The sequence below is a fragment of the Lepidochelys kempii genome, chromosome 27, assembly GCF_965140265.1.
Source record: "Lepidochelys kempii isolate rLepKem1 chromosome 27, rLepKem1.hap2, whole genome shotgun sequence".
Lineage (NCBI taxonomy): Eukaryota > Metazoa > Chordata > Testudines > Cheloniidae > Lepidochelys > Lepidochelys kempii.
This window is the reverse complement of record NC_133282.1, coordinates 6,913,203-6,934,401: the sequence shown is the minus strand read 5'-3', so window position 1 is coordinate 6,934,401 and position 21,199 is coordinate 6,913,203. Positions and strand designations below refer to the sequence as shown.

Sequence of the window (21,199 nt, the reverse complement as noted above, 5' to 3'; positions counted from 1 at the left end):
TGTATATAAAATCTCCCCACTGTATTTTCCACTTCATCAGATGCATTCAGTGAGCTGTAGCTCATGAAAGCTTATGCTCAGATAAACTGGTTAGTCTCTAAGGTGCCACAAGTCCTCCTGTTCTTTTTACATGTGGTAATGTCATTTGTAGCCCAGCTGCTTTAGAGATGGGCCCAAGAGGTAGCATTTGCGGGTTGGATCTGGGTTTCTGGTTCAGCCCATCTCTGGATCAATCCCTCATGAGGAGTTTAGACCTGGGTACATTCATGCAAAGACTAAACAGCCTCCTGCGAGTGGCCTCTGGCTTTGGACTGAGCTGGCAGAGTGGAGTGAAGGCCCAGCCTGTGTCGCTGGGTCCTGAGTCACGGCCTCAGTGACCTCAGCGCTTAGCATTCAAAACTGCAAGTGCTAATCGCTTAGTAATGACCCCAGATAACTCCACATATAACCCAGAAGAATCCTGATTTCCAGAGCGGTTGACACCCATTTGGCTGAAAACTGTAACTGTGGGGTGGCTACAGCGTTACCCTTGGGTGCTGACATCAGCGATGGCGAAGTGGCTGGACGACAGCAGGTCCAGAATGGCAACGGGTCACTGGGCACTTCTGAAAACAGCCCTTTCTGGGGGCAGGCACTGTGCCGAGAGGCCTATGTGCGGGGTCAGCTCTGGGGCCGTTCAGTTAAGAGCTCTCTGCTGGGGAAAGGGCTGCAGCTCCAGGAGAGCCTGCTGCCAAATGTCAAGTGGCTGGTTTGAGATTAAGCCCCAGAGGAAGTAGGATCTAAATTTTCTAGCTTCCAGATTCCCCAGGAAAATCCTTCTCCGATCCCTGCCGAACTTCCCAAATTCTCCACCAAGATCACACCCTCCAACCCACAGCAAGACGGGGTAGAAACAGCTGCACGTATTGTTATGGAGAGAAATCTGGGACGTAGCCTGAACTCTGGTGTCGCTCCCAGCACCTTCTTCCTATCGTCCCTCCCTCTCCTGCTAGGGGTGGAGCTCAACGCAACCAAGCGCTGCGATATCTGAAAATGTGTCTGAAATCGCTATGGTGATCTTTGAGGACGCTGACACTACCTACAAGGCTGGAATCCCCTACACTGGCAAGGTAACAGGAGTACTAGTGTGACAGAGTGGAGTATGTCTGAACCAAACTGTAACCTCCATTTACACTGACTGTTTGCCAGATGTGCTGCACTTCTGGTGCACATGCTCCCCATGCACTGGAGATCAGAATGCTTTAGCTGTGCTCTCCATGTCCTCAAGCCCCCTCTTACCGAGGGCACAATGGGGGTTAAGCAACCAGCCAACCCTCAGTTCCTTCTCAGGGCCTCTGGCTGTGAGACAGAGCCAGCAGCAGTGTCCGGTCTCCTGCTCCACTGAAGTTTTTCTCTTTACATTTTGAAAATAGCAATTTTTGATAGTTAATAATTTTTACTGGAGATAGTGGTTTAGTTAGTTTAGCTGAACTCTCCAGTTTTAGGGAGGATTTGAGTCTTAGATGCCCTCTCCCCGGAGCAAAGAATGTCGGCCATACTTACAGGGCAGGGGAGTCTAGCCTGGGAAGCAGGGACTCTGAAAAAGATGTGGGGGTCGTGGTGGATAATCAGCTGACCATGAGCTCCCAGTGCGACGCTGTGGCCAAAAGAGCTAATGCGATTCTGGGATGGATAAACGGGGGACTCTCGAGTAGGATACTCTGTATTTGGCAGGGGTGCAACTGATGCTGGAACATTGTGTCCAGTTCCGGTGCCCACAGTTCAACAAGGATATTGATAAATTGAAAAGGGTTCGGAGAAGAGCCCCAGGAATGGTTAAAGGATTAGACAAGATGCCTTACAGTGAGAGACAAAGAGCTCAATATATTTAGCTTAAGAGAGAGAAGGTTAAAGGGTGACTTGATTGCAATTTGTAAATATCGGGGAACATATATCCAATCTAGCAGAGAAAGGTCGAACACAATCCAATGGCTGGAAGTTGAAGCTTAACAGATTCAAACTGTAAATATGGTGTAAATTTTTTATAGTGAGGGTAATTAACCAACAATTTACCGAGGTTCGTGGTTGATTCCCCATCCCTGACCATTTGTAAATGAAGACGGGATGTTGTTCTAACAGATCGGCTCTGGGAATTATTTTGGGGCAGGTCTCTGGCCTTGCTATACAGGAGGCCAGACTGGATGATCACAATGGTCCCTTCTGGCCTTAGAGATTATGAATCCTGGTACAGGGGAGTAGGACTCTGAGGTGAGCAGTTTCTGTCTTCTCCAGGTACATGGGGGTTTAGTCCCCAGGATTTAAATTATGTTCCTCATGTGGGTCTACCATGCCTGGAACGACACACACTCTAAGTGTCTGTATTGTCTGGGTACACAGACACACATTAGAGCAGTGCAGGGACTTCAGAGGCCTCACAAAACAGGCTGTGAAAACCAGGGAGACTAGATGGAAGGTATTTCTCCTGGAGAAGTCTAGGAGGCCAGGCTCAGTCCCGAAAGAGATGCAGGATCCTCCCAGGACCGATCATCCTTGGGTAAAAAGTACCCTGGCAGCCATCTCTTCCACCTCTAAGGCTGTGCCTGCCCCGGTTAGAAACCTCGAGTGTGATGGACACCATCCTGCCAAGGAGCATGGGAGTAGATCTCCTCCCCAGCTGCCTGCTAAGTCACCTCTTTCTTTGTCACTTACGAAGGGCAGAGAGGATTTCACTTGGGGATGCCTCTTAGCACCACTGCTTCCGGCACAGTCATTGCTGCTGTGGGTGCAGTTGGCACCACTGTTTTCCGCACCGACCCATCGCCACCGGAGCTCTCACCTTCGTTGCGCCAGGTGCCGCTCTCCTCAGCGCCTCTGCTACCCGCACCTGTGGCCCGGACGTCCCATTTCCTGCACTGAGCATCCATCGCACGGGTCCTTCCCCCACACTTGGCAACAGTGCCATTCCAGGTGCAGGATAGACCCAGGCCTCCCGACCTCCCCAGTCCCAGGAGCTAGCACCCCACTGGCCACAATTCAGGGTGCTGCTCTGCAATTGAGGCCTTTCTCTGGAGTCACCAGCTCGGCTCCCTTTCCCCTATTGAGACAGGCAGGGCTGGGAGAGAGCCCCAAGAGGAGAGGCCACAGCTCATTTGGGGAGCTGCCCAATCTGATGCTGGCAGCTGCACCTGCTTTAGTGAGCTCTGACAGCAGCCCCAGCGTCCAGCTGGTACCGCAGCCAGGAGGCCGAAAGAGACACCCAGCCACAGAGCTAACAGAAGAGGCAGGATCCCCCGGCCGCAGTCTAGCGGAGCCATGGGGAACAGCAAACAGTCCCAGAGAACAGGGTTTAATTTCAGAGCAAGCTAGGAGTGCTGCATCCCCCAGTGAGACCAGACAGTGGAGATGAAAAAGGGACAGGGACGCCTCCCCCTGCCCAGCGTTAGCTCCTGCTTTCCCAGTGAACCCCCGCGCCATGCACTCAGTCTACAACCAAAGCAGGAAGCAATGCCGGACCGAGCTCCAAGGAGCCCCTGCTACTGGCCAGGCCACGGACTGCACAGGGATTGGCCCAGCGCAGGAAGCCTGGCTGAAAGCAACAGTCAAAGCAGCTTGTGAACCTCCTGGCCTTGCTCTCTGGGGGGACCGGGACATGCACACAGTGGGGTGCGGCTAGAAGGTGGATGTACAGAGTAGAATTGACAGCTGTGATGTCAACATAACCACAGGACCAGGGCTAACCAATCGTCTGGCACACAGCAAGCCTGGGAAGGGCGGTGGTGCCAGGAAGCTGAGGCTGGCATGGCCAGTTCCCGTGAGGCTGCAGACAGGAAGTGGCTCCATTGCCCATAGGAAGTGACCTCTTATGATCCAGAGCGTGTCTCCCTCCTCCTCTGGCTGAGGAGCCGGGGGCTCAGAAGTGGGCTGTCCAGCTACCCCAGCCTGGCACATGGTGCCAGGCGCCGGCCATGCCCAGCCCTCGGGGGCAGAGTCCTCACTTGCGGCGCCGTTTCGTCTTCTCTTTTCCTTTCTGAGCCCTCATGTCCTTCTTCATGCGGCTGTCCACCACCTTGAAGTGTCCCTTGACCCCTGCAGGGCGCCGCACGCGCCGGCCAACTCCCTTCTTGGCTACCAGGTAGGTGACCTCCCGCTTCTCCTTCCCCAGGCCGGCCTTCTTGTAGATGCTGCCAGAGGAGAGGGGAGAGAGGTTAGAGCAGAGACCTGCCCCCCCAGCCGCTTGCCCCCCGGGTGGGAACAAGCCCAAGGAGGAATCAGACCAACAGGGGGTGTCAATGTGACAGCTGGTGGGAGCAACTCCCAGCTCTGGATTCCACATGCTTCCCAGGGCATGAACTGCTCTGGGCTGAGCCCCCATCTCCACAGCCCTAAGAGCTGCCATGTCCTCCAGGGCTGCAGCCTCAGAAAAGCATGGGGACCCCCTTCCTGTCTGACCCCCACCACCTCTCCACCTTTGTTCTCAGCTGCCTCTTCAGCCCGTCCAGCCAGCCAGCATCCCACCCTCCCAGGTCACGGGCTGCACAACCCTCTTCTAAGAGCCCCCCCGGCTCAACGCCACTGCCCAATATTGGTGCCCCAAGCAGCAGGGGCCTGGCCAAGGCAGAGGTGGGGAGCTGAAACGACCCCTCGGGAGCCTCATGGCTGCTTGCCTGCCTGGCACGACTTCTGTTGTTCTGACAGATCCCAAGACAATCCAACCACCCCTTGCCCATGCCGTAGATCCCGACATCATAACTCACCTGCGCAGCTGGGCCACCTTTTCACGCTCTGAAATATCCACTGTGCTCACCACAGCCTCCGCCTTCTTCTTCATCTGTTCCATCTTCTTCAGCATCTGGGGGAGATGGGAGAGATTAGGGAGTAGCTGGGGGGGCCCGGGCAGGCGGGGAGAGAAGAGGGTAGGGGGAAGGGCAACTCCGCCCAGGGACGCAGGCCACGCAGCTCACTTACCCGCCGCTTCTTCCGGGCCTTGGCCTCTGCCACCTTTCTGATGGGGCGGGCGTTGATCTGGCACCAGCGCTGCCGGTACTCCTCCACCGTCTGCCGGTCCAGAGGCAGCTGCTTCCGGCGGTGCTGCTGTTCTTCCTGCTGGAACCACTCAGGCAGCTCCCCCTCCTCCTCGTTAAAGGCATACCTGGGGAAGGAGTGCCCCAGCTGACGGTGGGGCCCAAGGACAAGCAGAGGAGTAGCCCCTTCTCCTCCCCCGCCCCTGCCCCCAGCCTTGGGGCTAACAGACAGAAGACTCAGACTCATAGACATTAAGGTCAGAAGGGACCATTACGACCATCTAGTCTGACCTCCTGTGGCATAACGCAGGCCACAGAATCTCACCCACCCACCCACTCCTGCAATAAACCTCTCACCTATGTCTGAGCTACTGAAGTCCTAAAATCGTGGTTTAAAGACTTCAAGGAGCAGAGAATCCTCCAGCAAGTGAGCCGTGCCCCATGCTACAGAGGAAGGCAAAAAACCCCCAGGGCCTCTGCCAATCTGCCCTGGAGAAAAATTCCTTCCCGACCCCAAATATGGCAGTCAGCACGTGGGCAAGATTCACCAGCCAGATACCCAGGAAAGAATTCTCTATAGTAACTCAGATCCCACCCCATCTAACATCCCATCACAGGCCATTGGGCCTATTTACCATGAATAAAGATCAATTAATTGCCAAAATCATGTTATCCCATCATACCATCTCCTCCATAAACTTATCGAGTTTAATCTTGAAGCCAGATACATCTTTTGCCCCCACTGCTCCCCTTGGAAGGCTACTCCAAAACTTCACTCCTCTGATGGTTAGAAACCTTCGTCTAATTCCAAGTCTAAACTTCCTGATGGATATAAACTGGCCAGTTGTTCTTGTGTCCACATTGGTACTGAGCTTAAATAATTCCTCTCCCTCCCTGGTATATATCCCTCTGATATATTTATAGAAAGCAATCATATCTCCCCTCAGCCTTCTTTTGGTTAGGCTAAACAAGCCAAGCTCCTGACACCACCCCCACAGAAAGTGACCACCAGACACAACTCACACCCACAGGGCAGGAGAGAAGGGGTCAAATGAGGGCTCCACCTCCCGCAACACACCCTCTTCTCTACCCAAGAGGGAGCAACCAAGGGGGAACGGACCCCTCAAAATCACAGCTGTCTGCCCGCTCAGCGCCGCTGCTCCCCCCCCCACAGGAGCTACCCAGAGAAGCTGGTCGCCGCTGCCCCCATACTGACTGCTGCCCCGGTACCTGTTGAAGGAGTTGTCAATCAGGTCCCGCTTGGCTTTCCTGGAGGTGGCAATGACAGACCCCAGCGCGAGCCCCTCCGCATCCAGGACACGGGCTCGCTTCACTGTGTGTGTGGGGGGAGAGGGGGGGAGGAAGGAGAGAAGATGGACAAGTATGGGCTCAGGCTGCTACAAACCCTCCCACCTGGGCCCTGGCACCTCCATATATGAAACCGTTTACTCCTGAGAGAATTCTGCACCAAAACATGAAGAATTCTGCAAGTGGAGGCTCCCCAGCATGGCAGTGGGGAGGACAGGCCACTGGCTGCTCAGGGGTGGGAGATCACAGTGCAGCTCCCCCAGGACACAGACTCAGTGGTGAGGCTGCACCCAACCCTGATGCAGCGCAAGGACCAGGCCTGCCCCAGAAACACCCCAAGGCCCTGCCCCTCCATGCCAGGTGTGGGCAGGCAGGCTCAGCCCAGCAGAATCCAAGTGTGGAGGGGCTTAGCGTGGGGGGATCCAGGTGTGGGTTGAGAGGGTTCTGCGTGGGGCAATCTGGGTGCAGGCGGCTCAGTGGGGGATCAGGAGCAATGGTAATGGGACTCTGCAGGGGGGTCCAGGTGAAGGTGGTTGGGGCTCAGCGGGAGGGGGGGTCTGGGTTTGGAGGGTTCAGTGGGGTGGGGATCCAGGTGCAGCTGCTTGGGGCTCGTGGGATGAGGATCCAGGTGCAGGTGGCTCGTCAGGGTGGTCCAGGTGCAGGGGGAGCAATGGGTGCAGGATGCGTGGGGGAGGGGGGAATTTGCAGAGCTTCCTACAGCCAGGGGAGAAATCTGGGGGTGGCTCTGACAACCCCGGATGCTGTGCAGGGTAGGAGCCACCAGCCGGGTCTTCCCCAGTCCCGCCCCGTTCCCCACAGTGATTTACCTCTCTGCCGGCTGCCCTGGACACCCGAAACATACTGATGGGGAGGGTCACATGACGGCTCTTGTGGCTTCCCTTTACTTCCCTGTCAGAAAGTCATTTTTCTGCAGGGAAGCAAAGAAATCTGTGGGGCACAAACTCTGCGCATGCGCAGTGGTGCAGAATTCCCCCACGAGTAGAAACCTCCATGGCCAGATATCCGTGGCCTTATGCCCTGTGCCCACCACCCAGCCCTGAGCTCCATGCTGGTGTCCAGGGGTGCAGACACCCCAGCAGGGCTGCCTTTCCCTGCACAGAGCCCCCACTCAACTCACCTGGGTCCTCAATGGGCACCACCTCGAAGCCACCTGGCTCAACCAGCGCCCGCTTCCTTCCCTTCTGTGACGTCTCCCTGGGGGGAAGACAGGAGCTGTCACTGCCGCTCATACAGTGTCTCCCAAGGCAAGGGTGCTCAGGACTGGGGGGGAGGGGCAGCCCCCCCAGCTCATCCCTCCCACTGCGTAGAGTCTGGGGGCCTGGGGCCCTGCTACACCCACCCTGCCCCCACACCAGGCAGGCCAGCGACCCCCATTTGCTCCTCACCTCTCCTCATCGCTGCTGCTGTCAGAGTCGTCTTCGCCACTGCTCCCCCCGCCCTGGGCTTCGCTGGGACCAGCCCCTACGGCTGCTCTGGACCCCACCTCTGCTGCAGCTGCATCCTGGGATGGGGGCAGCTTCTTCTGCTCCTTCCCCTTCACATTCCCTGGGTGTGACAAGCAAGGCCAGTGGGTGAGGCGGACTGGAGGGCCCCCAAGAGAGCTCATTGCTGGGAGGGGCATTGCTGCTGGTCATGCTGATAAGAGGTAGTCCTGCTTCCCAGGGGCCCCAGCCACACCGGTTGAATGGACAGCATGGGGACGGCCTGTTAGCTGCAGGGGAGCCCTGCGCCCTGCCCTGTTTGGCTGGGCCCCTTTCCCTGGGGGCTGAGCCAGGGTCAAGCTTGTCTCACCAGACACTCCCCCCATTCAGGTGGTCCCGAGAGCAAGCCGGGGACCCAGAGCTCCAATTGCTTCTGTGACCTTGTGGCCAGTTCCTCACCTGGACAATGGGGGCCCAGCTTCCTCCTGGGCTTGGCTGCCAAGGGTGCTACCCCCAGCGACAGCAGGCCTTGTGCATCACACCATGGCCCCCTTCTCACCTGGCGGCGGCTCCTTCCTCTCAGACAGCACCTGCGTCTGGCTGATCTCCAGGGCCTCGTCTGCGTCGTCCTCAATGCCGGCAAAGACCTCCTAGGGACAGGGAGCGCTCAATCACAGAAGGCAGGGCTGAGCTGGCAGGGAGGTGGGGGGCAAGAGACACGTGAATGGCAGGGAGCTGGCGGAGGAGGGGGCAGCGGGAAACACATGGGTGGCAGGGAGCTGGAGGGGAGAGACACATGGGTGGCAGGGAGCTGGCCGGGGGGCAATGAGAGACACGTGGGTGGCAGGGAGCTGGCAGGGATGGAGGGGGCAGCGAGAGACACGTGGGTGGCTGGCAGGAGGGGGCAAGGACACAGGCCCTCATGCGTGGGCTGTTTCCACTGTGCTCCCCACTCTCCCCCCTGGGGTCCCTGAAGCCCACGTGGGGAGACTCTGGCCCCTGTAATTCCCCAGCCCTGCGGCTGCCCAGCCCCAGGCAGGCCTCCCTGGGGGAGCTCAGGAGTCTCCTGCCAGCCATTAGTACCACAGCTCACATGTGCTGTGCTGCCACCAGAGAGCGACAGGCCAGAGCCAGCGCACACCTATCTCCAGCCAGCAGAGGGTGGGTGAACCCAGGTGAGGCTGGAGCCGCTGCACAGGGGCTGGGACACCCCCCACCCCAGGGCCTGGCCCTTCCTGGCCAGCGGGGGCACTCACCTTCCTGAACCACAGGGTGGTCTGCCTCTCGTCCAGCACCGACTTCTCCTCCAGGGGCACCAGCAGGGGATTCTCCTCCCCCTCCTCCTCTGCCAGCTGCTGGAAGGTCCCTCTGCAACACAGCCAGCCGGGCACGCTCAGCCCTGGCCCCACGGACAGGGACCCAGCAGGGGCAGCCAGGCTGCTTCACACAGGGCTCCCCGAGGCGGGGCACTCAGCAGAGCTGCCCACCTGGCTACAACCCCTAGGAAATGGGGCAGAAGCTCCCACTGCAACAGTGCTGCAAGGGTTAAGGGCCAACCAGGCCGACTCCATCCGCCTGGTCATCACCCCAGCCAGTCTCAGCGCCTCCTACTGGGAGCCCAGAGTGGAGGGGCTGTCGTTTGCCCAGCACCCCTCATGGCCATGGCCCTACCAAATTTACATCATTTTCGTAAATTTCAGTCACAGCATTTTAAAAAGCTTGAATGTCACGGTTTCAGATACTTAAATTTCATGGTGTTGTAACAAAGCATGAATATGTATTTAAAAATGGCAAAATATAAACATGTAAAGCCCCCGCCAATCCTCCCCCCCAAAAGGTGATGACCCCCCAATGCAGTGCCACTTCCGTGCTGCTGCTGGCGGCGGTGCTGCCTTCAGAGCTGGGCTGCCAGCCAGCAGCTGCCGCTCTCCAGCTGCCCAGCTCTGAAGGTGGTGCAGAAGTAGGAGGGGCAATGCTGGGAGCCACAGTTTGCGAAACGCTGCTTAGGTAAAAAGTACACAAGAGACCAGATTTTACAGGGAAGACCAGATTTCATGGTCTAGGACGTGTTTTTCACGGACATGAATTTGGTAGCGCCCTACTCACGGCCAAGCTGGTCCAACCAGGGGGATTTTACTGCAGCTGCCAGGATCCCTCACCTGCCCTCCAGCCCCAGGGCAGGTGGGTGAGTGCCCCCTGCTCCCCACAACGGCTCTGACCTCTTTGGGCCCAGTCCCCGCTTGGCTTCCTGCGGCCGCTCCTCGATGTCGGCCAGCTCATCCGAGCCCAAGTCGCTGGCCAGAGACACATCGTCCGCGTCGTCCTGCTCCGAGAGGGCCACGTCATCCTCTTCATGTGGCGCCTCCAGGAAGGCATCAGCAGACGCCATATCACCCAGGGCCACCTCATTCAGCAGCTGAGGACCAGGGAGCGAGTTTCAGGAGCCAGGCCCCACAGAAATCAAATCATCCTGTCTCCTCTTCCTCTCCTGCCAGTTCCCCCTTTGGCCAGCCGCTCTCCCAGCCCAGCACCCACCTGGCCGGCCAACACCCCTGGAGTGCCCCCACCCGCCACGCTCCTAGCCCTGCTCACTCCCCGGTAGCCTCCTCATTGCTCACGGCCCACCAACCCTCCAGCTCTGCCCCGAGCAGACATTGGCCGTCACGCCGGTGGGGAGCCAGCTGTCGCCCCCGCAGCCTCACCCGGGTCTTGCCAATGGTTCTGAGGGAGAACATGCCAGTCTCGCCCTCGTCCGCGATGGAGACACCGGGCAGGTCCATCTTCAGCTCAATGCGCTCACGCTGCTTACGCTGCTCCTTCAGGATCTTCTTCTTCTTCCTGGGGGGAACCCCGCCGGGGGAGGGGTGTCATGCTGCAGCCAGTGCCCCACAGCTGCTGTCACAAGGATGGGAGCCCGGCTGCCCCAGCATGCCTCCCAGCGGGTCTGTCCGACTGCCCCCCCCAGATGGAGACCCCTGAGCTGCAGGGCTGGGCCCATAGCTCTCACAGCTCTCTACTGCTGCAGGGCCATGCTCTCCAGTCATGGGGGAAGGGGCACAATCCCCCTCACCCGAGGGCAACCATCATGCTGCGATAGAGCAGTGGGCTGCCACCAGGCAATGAGCTCCAGCTGCTGCTGGGGACACATGGAGCCGGGTCTTGTGGGGGGTGTCAGAGAAGGCCTGGCTGGCAGGATTCCTGGGTTCTATTCCCAGCTCTGCTGCAGACCTTGGGAACTTGGGCAAGTCACTTCACTCAGAGCCTCTGCTTCCCTCGCACACTGGGGTGGGCGAGCGTCTGAGCCAGGCTGGGGTCCCTGGGAAGGGCAGCAGTCCTGAGGCCAAAGGAAACTACTCCTGGAAATAGGTCTGAAGGGAGAGGAGCCATGGGGGGCACTCAAGGCACATAGGAGTACCGGGCGGGGAGGGGGGGAGGGTAGGCACCCAGGGAGCTTCCAGGGTGCCCAAGTATGGCAAGGGAGAGCCCCCTGCAGCATTTCTGCTGGCTGGACATCCCAGCCCAGCTGAGGATGAGCCCATCACATGCCTGAAAATAGCGGGAGCTCACAGCACTGAGCTTCCCCCACCCCTGGGTGCCCAGATCCCCTCGCTCAGCCCCCTAGGAAGGCAGCACTCACCTCTTCAGCTCAGCCACTTCCTCTGCCTTCAGCTCTGCCAGCCTCAGCTCCATCTCCTCCTCCTCAGCGGCTCCATCCCCAGCTGCTCCCGATGTCTTCCCGACCTCCTCCTCGCCGCCCTCCTCCTCCTCGCCGGAGCTCAAGCTGGCAGAAGATGGAGTCACTCAGCCTGGCCCTGCCCCACCAGCCAACCCTGGGCTAGGCTCCCCAGTGCAACCAGTTGGGGGGTACTAGCTACGGAGCTCCCGGTGTCACAGCACCCCCTGGTGTGCATGGAGGGGGCAGCTGAGGTTGGAAGCCACGTTTCTCGTCCTACCTGATGTCCAGCTCCTTGGCCTGCTCCTTCAGTTTTCTGGCCATAAAGCGACGGAGCTTCGTCCTCCAGTTCAGCAGGGCCCTGAGCAGAGAGGCAGCGAGTTAGAACCAGCCACCCCAGGCAATGCCAGACTCCCCAAGCCCAGGCCGCGTGCCCCTGCCCCTGCCCCCGTACCTGAGCTCCTTGCGGCCCAGCACACGGATGTCCCGGCAGCACTGGTGCAGCTCCTCGGTGGTGATGCTGTGCCGCTCCAGCTCGCTGTCCCCCAGCGTGATCTGCACAGGAGCCGAAGGGGAAAGGCTGCAGCTGCCTCCTTCCCGAGGCCCCGCAGCCCCCGCAACCCTTCCCTGCCCCAAGCCCAAGGTCAGGGCCACGGGTCCCACCTGCAAGCCCCTGGGTGCTGCTAAGTGCACTGCAGGCGTCCAGCAGAGGGGCTGAGCCGAGCCCAGCACACATGCCCAGGGTCCAGCCTGTGGGCCCTGCCTTCTCCGCTCCCACAGGGGCCAGCCATGCCCTGGGCACTCACCTCGTTGGCCTTGGAGAGAAAATCCACAGGGTTGGGGGCCTTGAGGAAATCCATCAGCGTGAAGCGGTGATAGAGCGTTGTGTCACCTTCCGCGTATCCCTCCGCCTGTGAGACGGGAGAGCGGGGTCAGAGCCGTACGTTCACGGCAGGGCCATCAGATCAGCTAGCCTGACCTCTGGCCTAGCCCAGCTGCTTCACTTCCCCCCTCACGCCCATATGGAACCCACGGCTTGTGGTGGCTAAAGTGGGCAGTCTGCTCCAATGGCCAGTCGCCCGCTCAGGGAACACTTCCTGCCTCATTTCTAATTTGAATGTGCCTAACTTCAGCTTCCAGCCAGGGGTTCTCGTTTTGCCTGTCGCCCTTAACGAGCCTGTTAGTCGCCAGTATTTTCTCCCCGTGAAGATTAAATCACTGTCGTCATGACAACTCTCAGTCTGCTCTGGGATCAGCGAAACAGAGTGAGCTCTGCGTGTCACTCTCTGGCCTCTTCACCAGCCCCCGAATCGGTTTTGTGGCTCTTTTCTGCACCCTCTCGAATACGTCAACACCTTTTCGAATGCGGACCCCTGACTGGGGTGCGATCTCCAGCGTCGATCCCAGCAGTGCCATACAGAACTCTGCTTCAACTCCCCTCTTCACACAGCCACGGGTCACATCAGCATCACACCTGGAGCTCCCGGGCAGCTACTTGTCCACGAGCACTCCTAGGTCCTGTCCAGAGTCCCTGCTTTCCAGGACACAGGCCCCCATTCTGCAGGTACGGCCCTAGACACATGACCTTGCTTTTGGCTGAATTAAAACACCTGGTGTTTGAATGGGTCCAGATCACCCTGCGATCCTGATCGCTCCATAGCGCTACCCTGTCCCAATCGGTATGTCTCAATCCACAAATCTTTGGCTCAGTTGCACCTTTGCTATTTGCTTCCCGACTGATGAAAACTTTGAATGAGGTCAGGCCTAGTACCAGTCCCTGTGGAACCTCACTGGACACTCGCCCATTAGATGACGATGCCATACGGACAAACACTTTCTGAGATCTGTCAGTTCCCCAGATCTTAATCCACTCACTGAGTGCTTCGCAGGTACCGCTCAGTGCTACGTTTTTAGTTAGCCTGTTGTGCAGTACTAAGACAAGAACCTTTCGAAGAATGAAATCAGGTTTGTTTGACAAGAACCCCCCCACCACCACCACCAAATCACGCTGACTGGCATGAATTAACATCAGTAGGCTAGAGATTTTCTCAGCCCGCTCTTTTATGACTTTTTGGGTGCTAGTTATTTGCTACTGACTTGCTGATTTTAAAATGTTTGTTCCTAGTAGATAATTTTTAACATCCACCTTGGTTACTAATGGACTAGAAACTACTTCACCATCCTCATGTAATACGATAACATAATCCTGCTTCTTGCCAAATACACAAATATTCATTAAACACTTTTCTGCCTTTTCTATATTAATAACTTCGCCATCTCCCCCGCGTGTAATAGGCCTATACCATTGCTAGCATTTATTTTATTTCTAATATCCTTAAACTCTTTATTGTCCTTAGCTCTGCAAACCAGGGAGTTTACCCTGATCTCTTTAGCTTCCCTTATCAATTTTCTACCCTCCATAACTTTGAATTCATATCCATTGCTATGCATTTCCCCTTTTTTCCCCATGTGTTATATATTGCTTTTTTATGTCTAATTGTCACTTTCTCTTCACCACTGAACCAGGATGGAATTTTAGACAAAATTCTTTCTTGATTGTAGAATTATGGCTTTTTGGCCACACCCTCTAAAAGGGCTCCCAATTTTCATTCGCCTGTCTACATTTTTCCTCCCAGGCAATTTCACTCATAGTTTTCCTCGGCATTGGGAAATTAGCGCGTTTGAAGTGCCAAGCATATATATTACTAGCCAGATGGGATAAGTAAGCAGCAGGCTCCACTCGGCAGGGTCCAAGTGCTACAGCCTCCCCCGGCCCCACTCTAAGCTGTGCACCCCTCTCCTCATCCCTGGGGGCTACTCTCTCTGACCCAAAGGACCTCCCCTCACAGCCAAGCCCCCCGGACTGCTCACTTGTACCTTTGGTTTCTTTTTGGTCACCAGCTCGCTCACAGATTTGGCCTGAATCTCAACTTCCTTGAAGGCAAATTTGGGATCAAAAAATTTGCTGTCAATTTTATCTGGGGACAGATATCCTGGGAGAGGGAAAAGGAAAGGATTAGAGATGTCAGCCAGTGACTCCCCCCCTTCCCACCCAGCAACCCCTGGCCCCAGCTCACCCTGGCAGACGACGAAGATCTCGGCCGACTCATTGCGGGAGGCCTGTGGCTTGGTGGCCTGCACCTTGCGAAAAAACTGCTGGAAGATCCACAGGAGGGGCTGGTAGTCGCGGGAGCGGAAGACTTTTGTGATAAACCAGCCACCCTTGGAAAGGAATTCACAGGCCAACTTCAGGGCCATGAGCGTCAGGTTGGCTGGAGTGAAGAATGGAGGTGGGTCAGTGCCATAGCCAACCCCATTGAGCCCTCGCTCCCAGTGGCTCCAAGCGCAGCAGGCCGGAGTGTGGCTAGGCAGTGGGATCCAGCTTGATTCTGGTTCCCACGGTGCCTGTCATTGTGGTACCTGAGGGGAAGGATAGGGCAGGGCCGGACTCAGCCCTGGGCCTGTTGAGGAAACAACTCCACAGACACTTGCCCGGCGCTGCAACTCGTGCTCCTTTCCCTCCCCTGGGACGTCTCCCACTTCCACGGGGCCCCGGCCTCCTGCCGCTCTCTGCACTGGAGCATCCGACCAACAGTGCCGGGCTACAGCCAGAGGGTCCCAATCCCTCGTAACTGGGCTGGCCCCAGCAGGCACTGGGGGACATGGGCGATGGGACACAGGACTGCTGAGCTGGACGCAGGGACTGCGCTGCAGCTCCAGGGTGCAAGGGATGGAGCTGAACCCTCGACTATCACAGGGACCAGTGCTGCCAGTCGAGTGGGGGACGTACCTTGGGAATATGCATCATGCACCCAGCTGGCCCCCACATTGGGGGCCCCGTCGTTCAGCACCACGTCCACCTTCCACGTCTGCAGTTCCTTGCGCACGGCCTGGGGGGCGAGGGCAGGGGGTGAGCCTGGGACACCCTCCCTGCCAGGACAGTCCCCCTCACATTCCCTACAGCAGAGTGGGGGAAGGGGGCGAGGGCACACAGTGAGCCCACCGCCCCTCTCCCCACGCCAGGCCTCTCCACCAACACCCCAAGACCAACGCTCCCGCTTGCCTACAGAATCTGTGCACCAGCACTGAGTGGCCGAGCCACTCCCCCCAAGGGAAACCAGGGTTGGTGGCTCAGGGATCCCACCACAGAGACGCCTCTGGGGGGCGGGTGGACATGGTGCCCCCAATTCCCCCAGAAAAAAGGCCAGGAGAGATGCGCTAAAGCATCTGGCTGTTGGGGTTCAGGAGGTGTTGTGGGGTGGGAATTACCTGGTGACACTTCTCCGTGGTGATGTCCTCCTGCAGCGTCACCACGTTGGGGATGGGCTTAATGGGGACCAAATCCACCCCTAGGAGAGAGAGACTGCTGAGACTGCATCTGCTGGACCCCCTCCCCCAACGGGGGTGCTGTCCCATTCTCAACAGCCCTCAACTCCCATGAGGGGTGGCATCCGCCCCAGTCATCAGGAGGGACAGTGTCCCCTTCCCAACCAGCCCCTCAGCAACTGCCCCTTCTCTCCTAGGCCCAGCCCCCCAGGCATCCTGTCCTGCCCCCGGACCCACGCTCCCATCACTCACCAATAATGAGGCTCGAAACTGGCATGAACTTGGAGGCCACCTGCAGCCTGTGGAGAGGAGAGAGGGCCAGAGACAGCGTAAGGCCTCAGCTTCCTCCTTCGCCCCCCGTAATGACCCACACAGCCCCCCATCACAGGAAAGGAAACAAGTCCCACAGGACTGACTCTGACAGAGGAGAAACCCAAGAGGTGTGGGGCTCCGCAACCATCCCTTGGGGTCTGGCACCCCAATGAGTCTCTACGCAGCCCACAGATATGGCTGTTTGGGGTCACCCCCACTCCAGGCTGGTCCGAGACTGGGTGGAGGGCATAGTGGGGGGTCCAGCCTGGAGGGTCTGGTAGCATAGGGAGCTGCTCCCCTGACTCACAGCAACCCCGCCCAGTCCACGCTGCCTCGGCTGGGAACAGATGTGTTGCCATGGAGGACTCTACCCTCATCTTTCATGGGGAGACACCTGCAATACCTCATCTGGCAGAGCCAGAGCAGGGAGAGCTCCCTGCGGTCCCTAAGGACAGGCAATGCACCACCAGCAGCTCCAGGCCTGGGTGCTGATCTCTTGCCAGCGACTGCCTGCTCTTGGGAGCTGCCCACTACCGGACAGTCACCCAGGGTTTGGGACAGGATAGCTCTGGCGTCTCCTGGAGTGCCACGAATTGCCCCCTGGCAGCAGCCTGCCATGGCCACAAGGCTGTTTGCCAGCCCGGGGGGGCGGGGATGTTGGACAGTGCGTGTCCGCCGCACAATTGCTCTTCTGCCCCAAGACTCAGTTTGTTAGCCACTGCTGGTGCCCAGGAAGTAGACAGGGCTGCACATGGGCTCTGGGCCTTCCCAAAATGTAAGTGAGCGGGCTGGAGCTCTGCCAAGTCAGCCAGGACATTCCTGCCTCCTGTCACCAAGGGGCCCCCGGGGTACCTGCCAGCCCCCGTTCCAAGAGCCGGGGGGCAGGGGGGTCCCCTGGGTTCTGACGGGGCAGCTGTGGCCCCTGACACTCACCAGCCGCCAGGGGCTGCACACAAGTCCAGCAGTGCGCGGGATTTTGGCAGGAACTGGAACTTCCGGTTGAGCTGAATCAGCTTGAACGAGGATCGTGAGCGAAAGCCTAAAGGGAGGGACAGTCATAGCTTTTCAGGGTGAGTCCCAGCTCTGCACTCTGCAGCTCCAAGGGGGGACAAGACCAGCTTGGTGCCTGTCACAAACTCCCCAGCAGCCGCTGCAGGGCAGGAAGTGTGGAAACAAACAGAACAACTTATGGCAGGGAGCACAGCCCAGGCCGGGCCATGCGTGGGAGGTCGTGGCCCAGGAGAGGTAGGATGTGGGTGCTGAGGGGCAGAGTCACATCTCAGGAGAGATGCCCCCAGAACTCAGATACTGACCCTTGCCCCCGCTCACCTGTCTCCTTGGCCAGGCGGTAGAACTTGTCCCGGCGGCTCTTCCCCACTTTGCCCTTCTTGCCCATGCTGGGGGGTGAAGGAGCCCGTAGGCTCGCTCAGGCCCAGAGTCTCTGCTCGCTCTTTGACAGGCGGGGGAGCCCCACAATCAGTCGCAGGCAGCAGTGCACACGCCTTCTGTGGAGAGAGGGGAAGCGGCAGCAGGCTGAACCCAAAGTCCAAATTGTCCCTCAGTGGCTCTGAACACCCCTGGGGGCACGTCACTCACCCCAACACTGGGCTGGGGGAAGGGAGGTCTCTCCCATCCCATTCTCTGCAGCTGCTCGCCAAGCCAGACTGCTACAGATCAAAGAGTGAGTAACCCCATGACTCCACCCAAGGCCCCACATCCCCATGCTGCCCCACCAGTACCGCAGTTCCAAACCCACTGCTGTCTACAGTAGGACAACCCTCTAGATGCATTTAGTCCCCGCACCCTGCAAAAAAAATCTACATGGCTAGATATGGGCCCCCCCCACACTGTGACGCCAAGCTCCAAAGCAACCCGTACCCACCCGCCTCCCACTGAGTAGCAGCTGAGTGGGGCTAGGACCCATCAGACCCCCAGCCAAATCCCCCCACCCCAGCAAACCTCCCCGTGTCCCCGCACCCCCCCGCAAATCCCCCCACCCCAGCAAACCTCCCCGTGTCCCCCGCACCTCCCCGTGTCCCCGCACCCCCCCGCAAAATCCCCCCACCCCAGCAAACCTCCCCGTGTCCCCGCACCCCCCCCCGCAAATCCCCCCACCCCAGCAAACCTCCCCGTGTCCCCCGCACCTTCCCGTGTCCCCGCACCCCCCCGCAAAATCCCCCCACCCCAGCAAACCTCCCGTGTCCCCGCACCCCCCCGCAAATCCCCCCACCCCAGCAAACCTCCCCGTGTCCCCGCACCCCCCCGCAAATCCCCCCACCCCAGCAAAACCCCGTGTCCCCGCACCCCCCCGCAAATCCCCCCACCCCAGCAAACCTCCCCGTGTCCCCGCACCCCCCCCGCAAATCCCCCCACCCCAGCAAACCTCCCCGTGTCCCCGCACCCCCCCCGCAAATCCCCCCACCCCAGCAAACCTCCCCGTGTCCCCGCACCCCCCCGCAAATCCCCCCACCCCAGCAAAACCCCGTGTCCCCGCACCCCCCCCGCAAATCCCCCCACCCCAGCAAACCTCCCCGTGTCCCCGCACCCCCCCGCAAATCCCCCACCCCAGCAAACCTCCCCGTGTCCCCGCACCCCCCCGCAAATCCCCCCACCCCAGCAAACCTCCCCGTGTCCCCGCACCCCCCCGCAAATCCCCCCACCCCAGCAAACCTCCCCGTGTCCCCGCACCCCCCCGCAAATCCCCCACCCCAGCAAACCCCCGTGTCCCCGCACCCCCCCCGCAAATCCCCCCACCCCAGCAAACCTCCCCGTGTCCCCGCACCCCCCCCGCAAATCCCCCCACCCCAGCAAACCTCCCCGTGTCCCCCGCACCTCCCCGCAAATCCCCCCACCCCAGCAAACCTCCCCGTGTCCCCGCACCCCCCCGCAAATCCCCCACCCCAGCAAACCCCCGTGTCCCCGCACCCCCCCCCGCAAATCCCCCCACCCCAGCAAACCTCCCCGTGTCCCCGCACCCCCCCCGCAAATCCCCCCACCCCAGCAAACCTCCCCGTGTCCCCGCACCCCCCCGCAAATCCCCCCACCCCAGCAAACCTCCCCGTGTCCCCGCACCCCCCCGCAAATCCCCCCACCCCAGCAAACCTCCCCGTGTCCCCGCACCCCCCCGCAAATCCCCCCACCCCAGCAAACCTCCCCGTGTCCCCGCACCCCCCCGCAAATCCCCCCACCCCAGCAAACCTCCCCGTGTCCCCGCACCCCCCCGCAAATCCCCCCACCCCAGCAAACCTCCCCGTGTCCCCGCACCCCCCCGCAAATCCCCCCACCCCAGCAAACCTCCCCGTGTCCCCGCACCCCCCCCGCAAATCCCCCCACCCCAGCAAACCTCCCCGTGTCCCCGCACCCCCCCCCGCAAATCCCCCCACCCCAGCAAAACCCCGTGTCCCCGCACCCCCCCCGCAAATCCCCCCACCCCAGCAAAACCCCGTGTCCCCGCACCCCCCCGCAAATCCCCCCACCCCAGCAAACCTCCCCGTGTCCCCGCACCCCCCCCGCAAATCCCCCCACCCCAGCAAACCTCCCCGTGTCCCCGCACCCCCCCCCCGCAAATCCCCCCACCCCAGCAAACCTCCCCGTGTCCCCGCACCCCCCCCGCAAATCCCCCACCCCAGCAAACCTCCCCGTGTCCCCGCACCCCCCCCGCAAATCCCCCCACCCCAGCAAACCTCCCCGTGTCCCCGCACCCCCCCGCAAATCCCCCACCCCAGCAAACCTCCCCGTGTCTCCGCACCCCCCCGCAAAACCCCCACCCCAGCAAACCTCCCCGTGTCCCCGCACCCCCCCGCAAATCCCCCCACCCCAGCAAACCTCCCCGTGTCCCCGCACCCCCCCGCAAATCCCCCCACCCCAGCAAACCTCCCCGTGTCCCCGCACCCCCCCGCAAATCCCCCCACCCCAGCAAACCTCCCCGTGTCCCCGCACCCCCCCCCGCAAATCCCCCCACCCCAGCAAAACCCCGTGTCCCCGCACCCCCCCCGCAAATCCCCCCACCCCAGCAAAACCCCGTGTCCCCGCACCCCCCCCGCAAATCCCCCCACCCCAGCAAAACCCCGTGTCCCCGCACCCCCCCGCAAATCCCCCCACCCCAGCAAACCTCCCCGTGTCCCCGCACCCCCCCCCGCAAATCCCCCCACCCCAGCAAACCTTCCCGTGTCCCCGCACCCCCCCCGCAAATCCCCCACCCCAGCAAACCTCCCCGTGTCCCCGCACCCCCCCGCAAATCCCCCCACCCCAGCAAACCTCCCCGTGTCCCCGCACCCCCCCCGCAAATCCCCCCACCCCAGCAAACCTCCCCGTGTCCCCGCACCCCCCCGCAAATCCCCCCACCCCAGCAAAACCCCGTGTCCCCGCACCCCCCCCGCAAATCCCCCACCCCAGCAAACCTCCCCGTGTCCCCGCACCCCCCCCCCGCAAATCCCCCCACCCCAGCAAACCTCCCCGTGTCCCCGCACCTCCCCGCAAATCCCCCCACCCCAGCAAACCTCCCCGTGTCCCCGCACCCCCCCGCAAATGCCCCCACCCCAGCAAACCTCCCCGTGTCCCCGCACCCCCTCCGCAAATCCCCCCACCCCAGCAAAACCCCGTGTCCCCGCACCCCCCCGCAAATCCCCCACCCCAGCAAACCTCCCCCCGCAAATCCCCCCACCCCAGCAAATCCCTGCACCTCCCCCCCACTACTGCCCCGGCGCTGGGGGGCGCTGCTCGCGGACACAGGGTCACAGCCCGATCCCGCGTGACCGACCGGGCACCTGACCCCGACTCACCCCCACCCCGACCCGGCTGGCGGTGCGGGCAGTTTGCACGCCACATGCACGGGGCACGCTACTTCCCCCACTGCCCCCACGCGCACCGTCACTTCCGTTTCCGTCACGACGCTGCCCAGCCGCCATCTTGTGAGTGGCGCCCAAGCACTGAGGCCGCCCGGCGGAGCTGGGCAGGCAGTGGAACATGGCGCACAGGGAGGACTGAGGGGAACATTCACATCAGGGGGTTCCCCTTCTCCCTACAAGACCGAAGATTACTGGAGAGACCCTACCAAGATGGCGGCTAAGGACGGGTGGAGGCGGCCATCTTAGGTGTGGTCATTTGAGCCCGGAAGCGACTTGCGTGTTTTGAGTGGT

The 21,199-nt window shown here is 60.2% G+C and overlaps 1 protein-coding gene across 3 annotated transcripts; it reads right to left on the bottom strand.

Annotated features, from left to right (window-relative positions):
- Nucleotides 1-1,843: 1,843 nt before the first annotated feature.
- Nucleotides 1,844-20,946, bottom strand: FTSJ3 (FtsJ RNA 2'-O-methyltransferase 3). Of its 3 annotated transcripts, none has more exons than XM_073326014.1 (22): nt 20,843-20,946; nt 17,391-17,566; nt 16,995-17,100; nt 16,002-16,048; nt 15,693-15,772; nt 15,214-15,313; nt 14,501-14,695; nt 14,301-14,416; nt 12,230-12,334; nt 11,878-11,978; nt 11,704-11,784; nt 11,388-11,531; nt 10,453-10,588; nt 9,970-10,166; nt 9,007-9,118; nt 8,310-8,400; nt 7,715-7,874; nt 7,447-7,523; nt 6,231-6,333; nt 4,945-5,128; nt 4,734-4,828; nt 1,844-4,160 (listed from the first exon to the last, which is right to left on the bottom strand). In XM_073326014.1, the coding sequence occupies exons 2-22, from the start codon at nt 17,455-17,457 to the stop codon at nt 3,971-3,973; spliced, it is 2,487 nt and encodes an 828-aa protein (XP_073182115.1). In that variant the 5' UTR covers nt 17,458-17,566; nt 20,843-20,946; the 3' UTR covers nt 1,844-3,970. The 3 variants fall into 3 exon arrangements, with proteins under 3 accessions (XP_073182115.1, XP_073182116.1, XP_073182114.1); XM_073326015.1 differs by lacking the exon at nt 20,843-20,946 and adding an exon at nt 17,658-17,959; XM_073326013.1 differs by lacking the exon at nt 20,843-20,946 and having other exon boundaries at nt 17,391-17,959.
- Nucleotides 20,947-21,199: the final 253 nt, after the last annotated feature.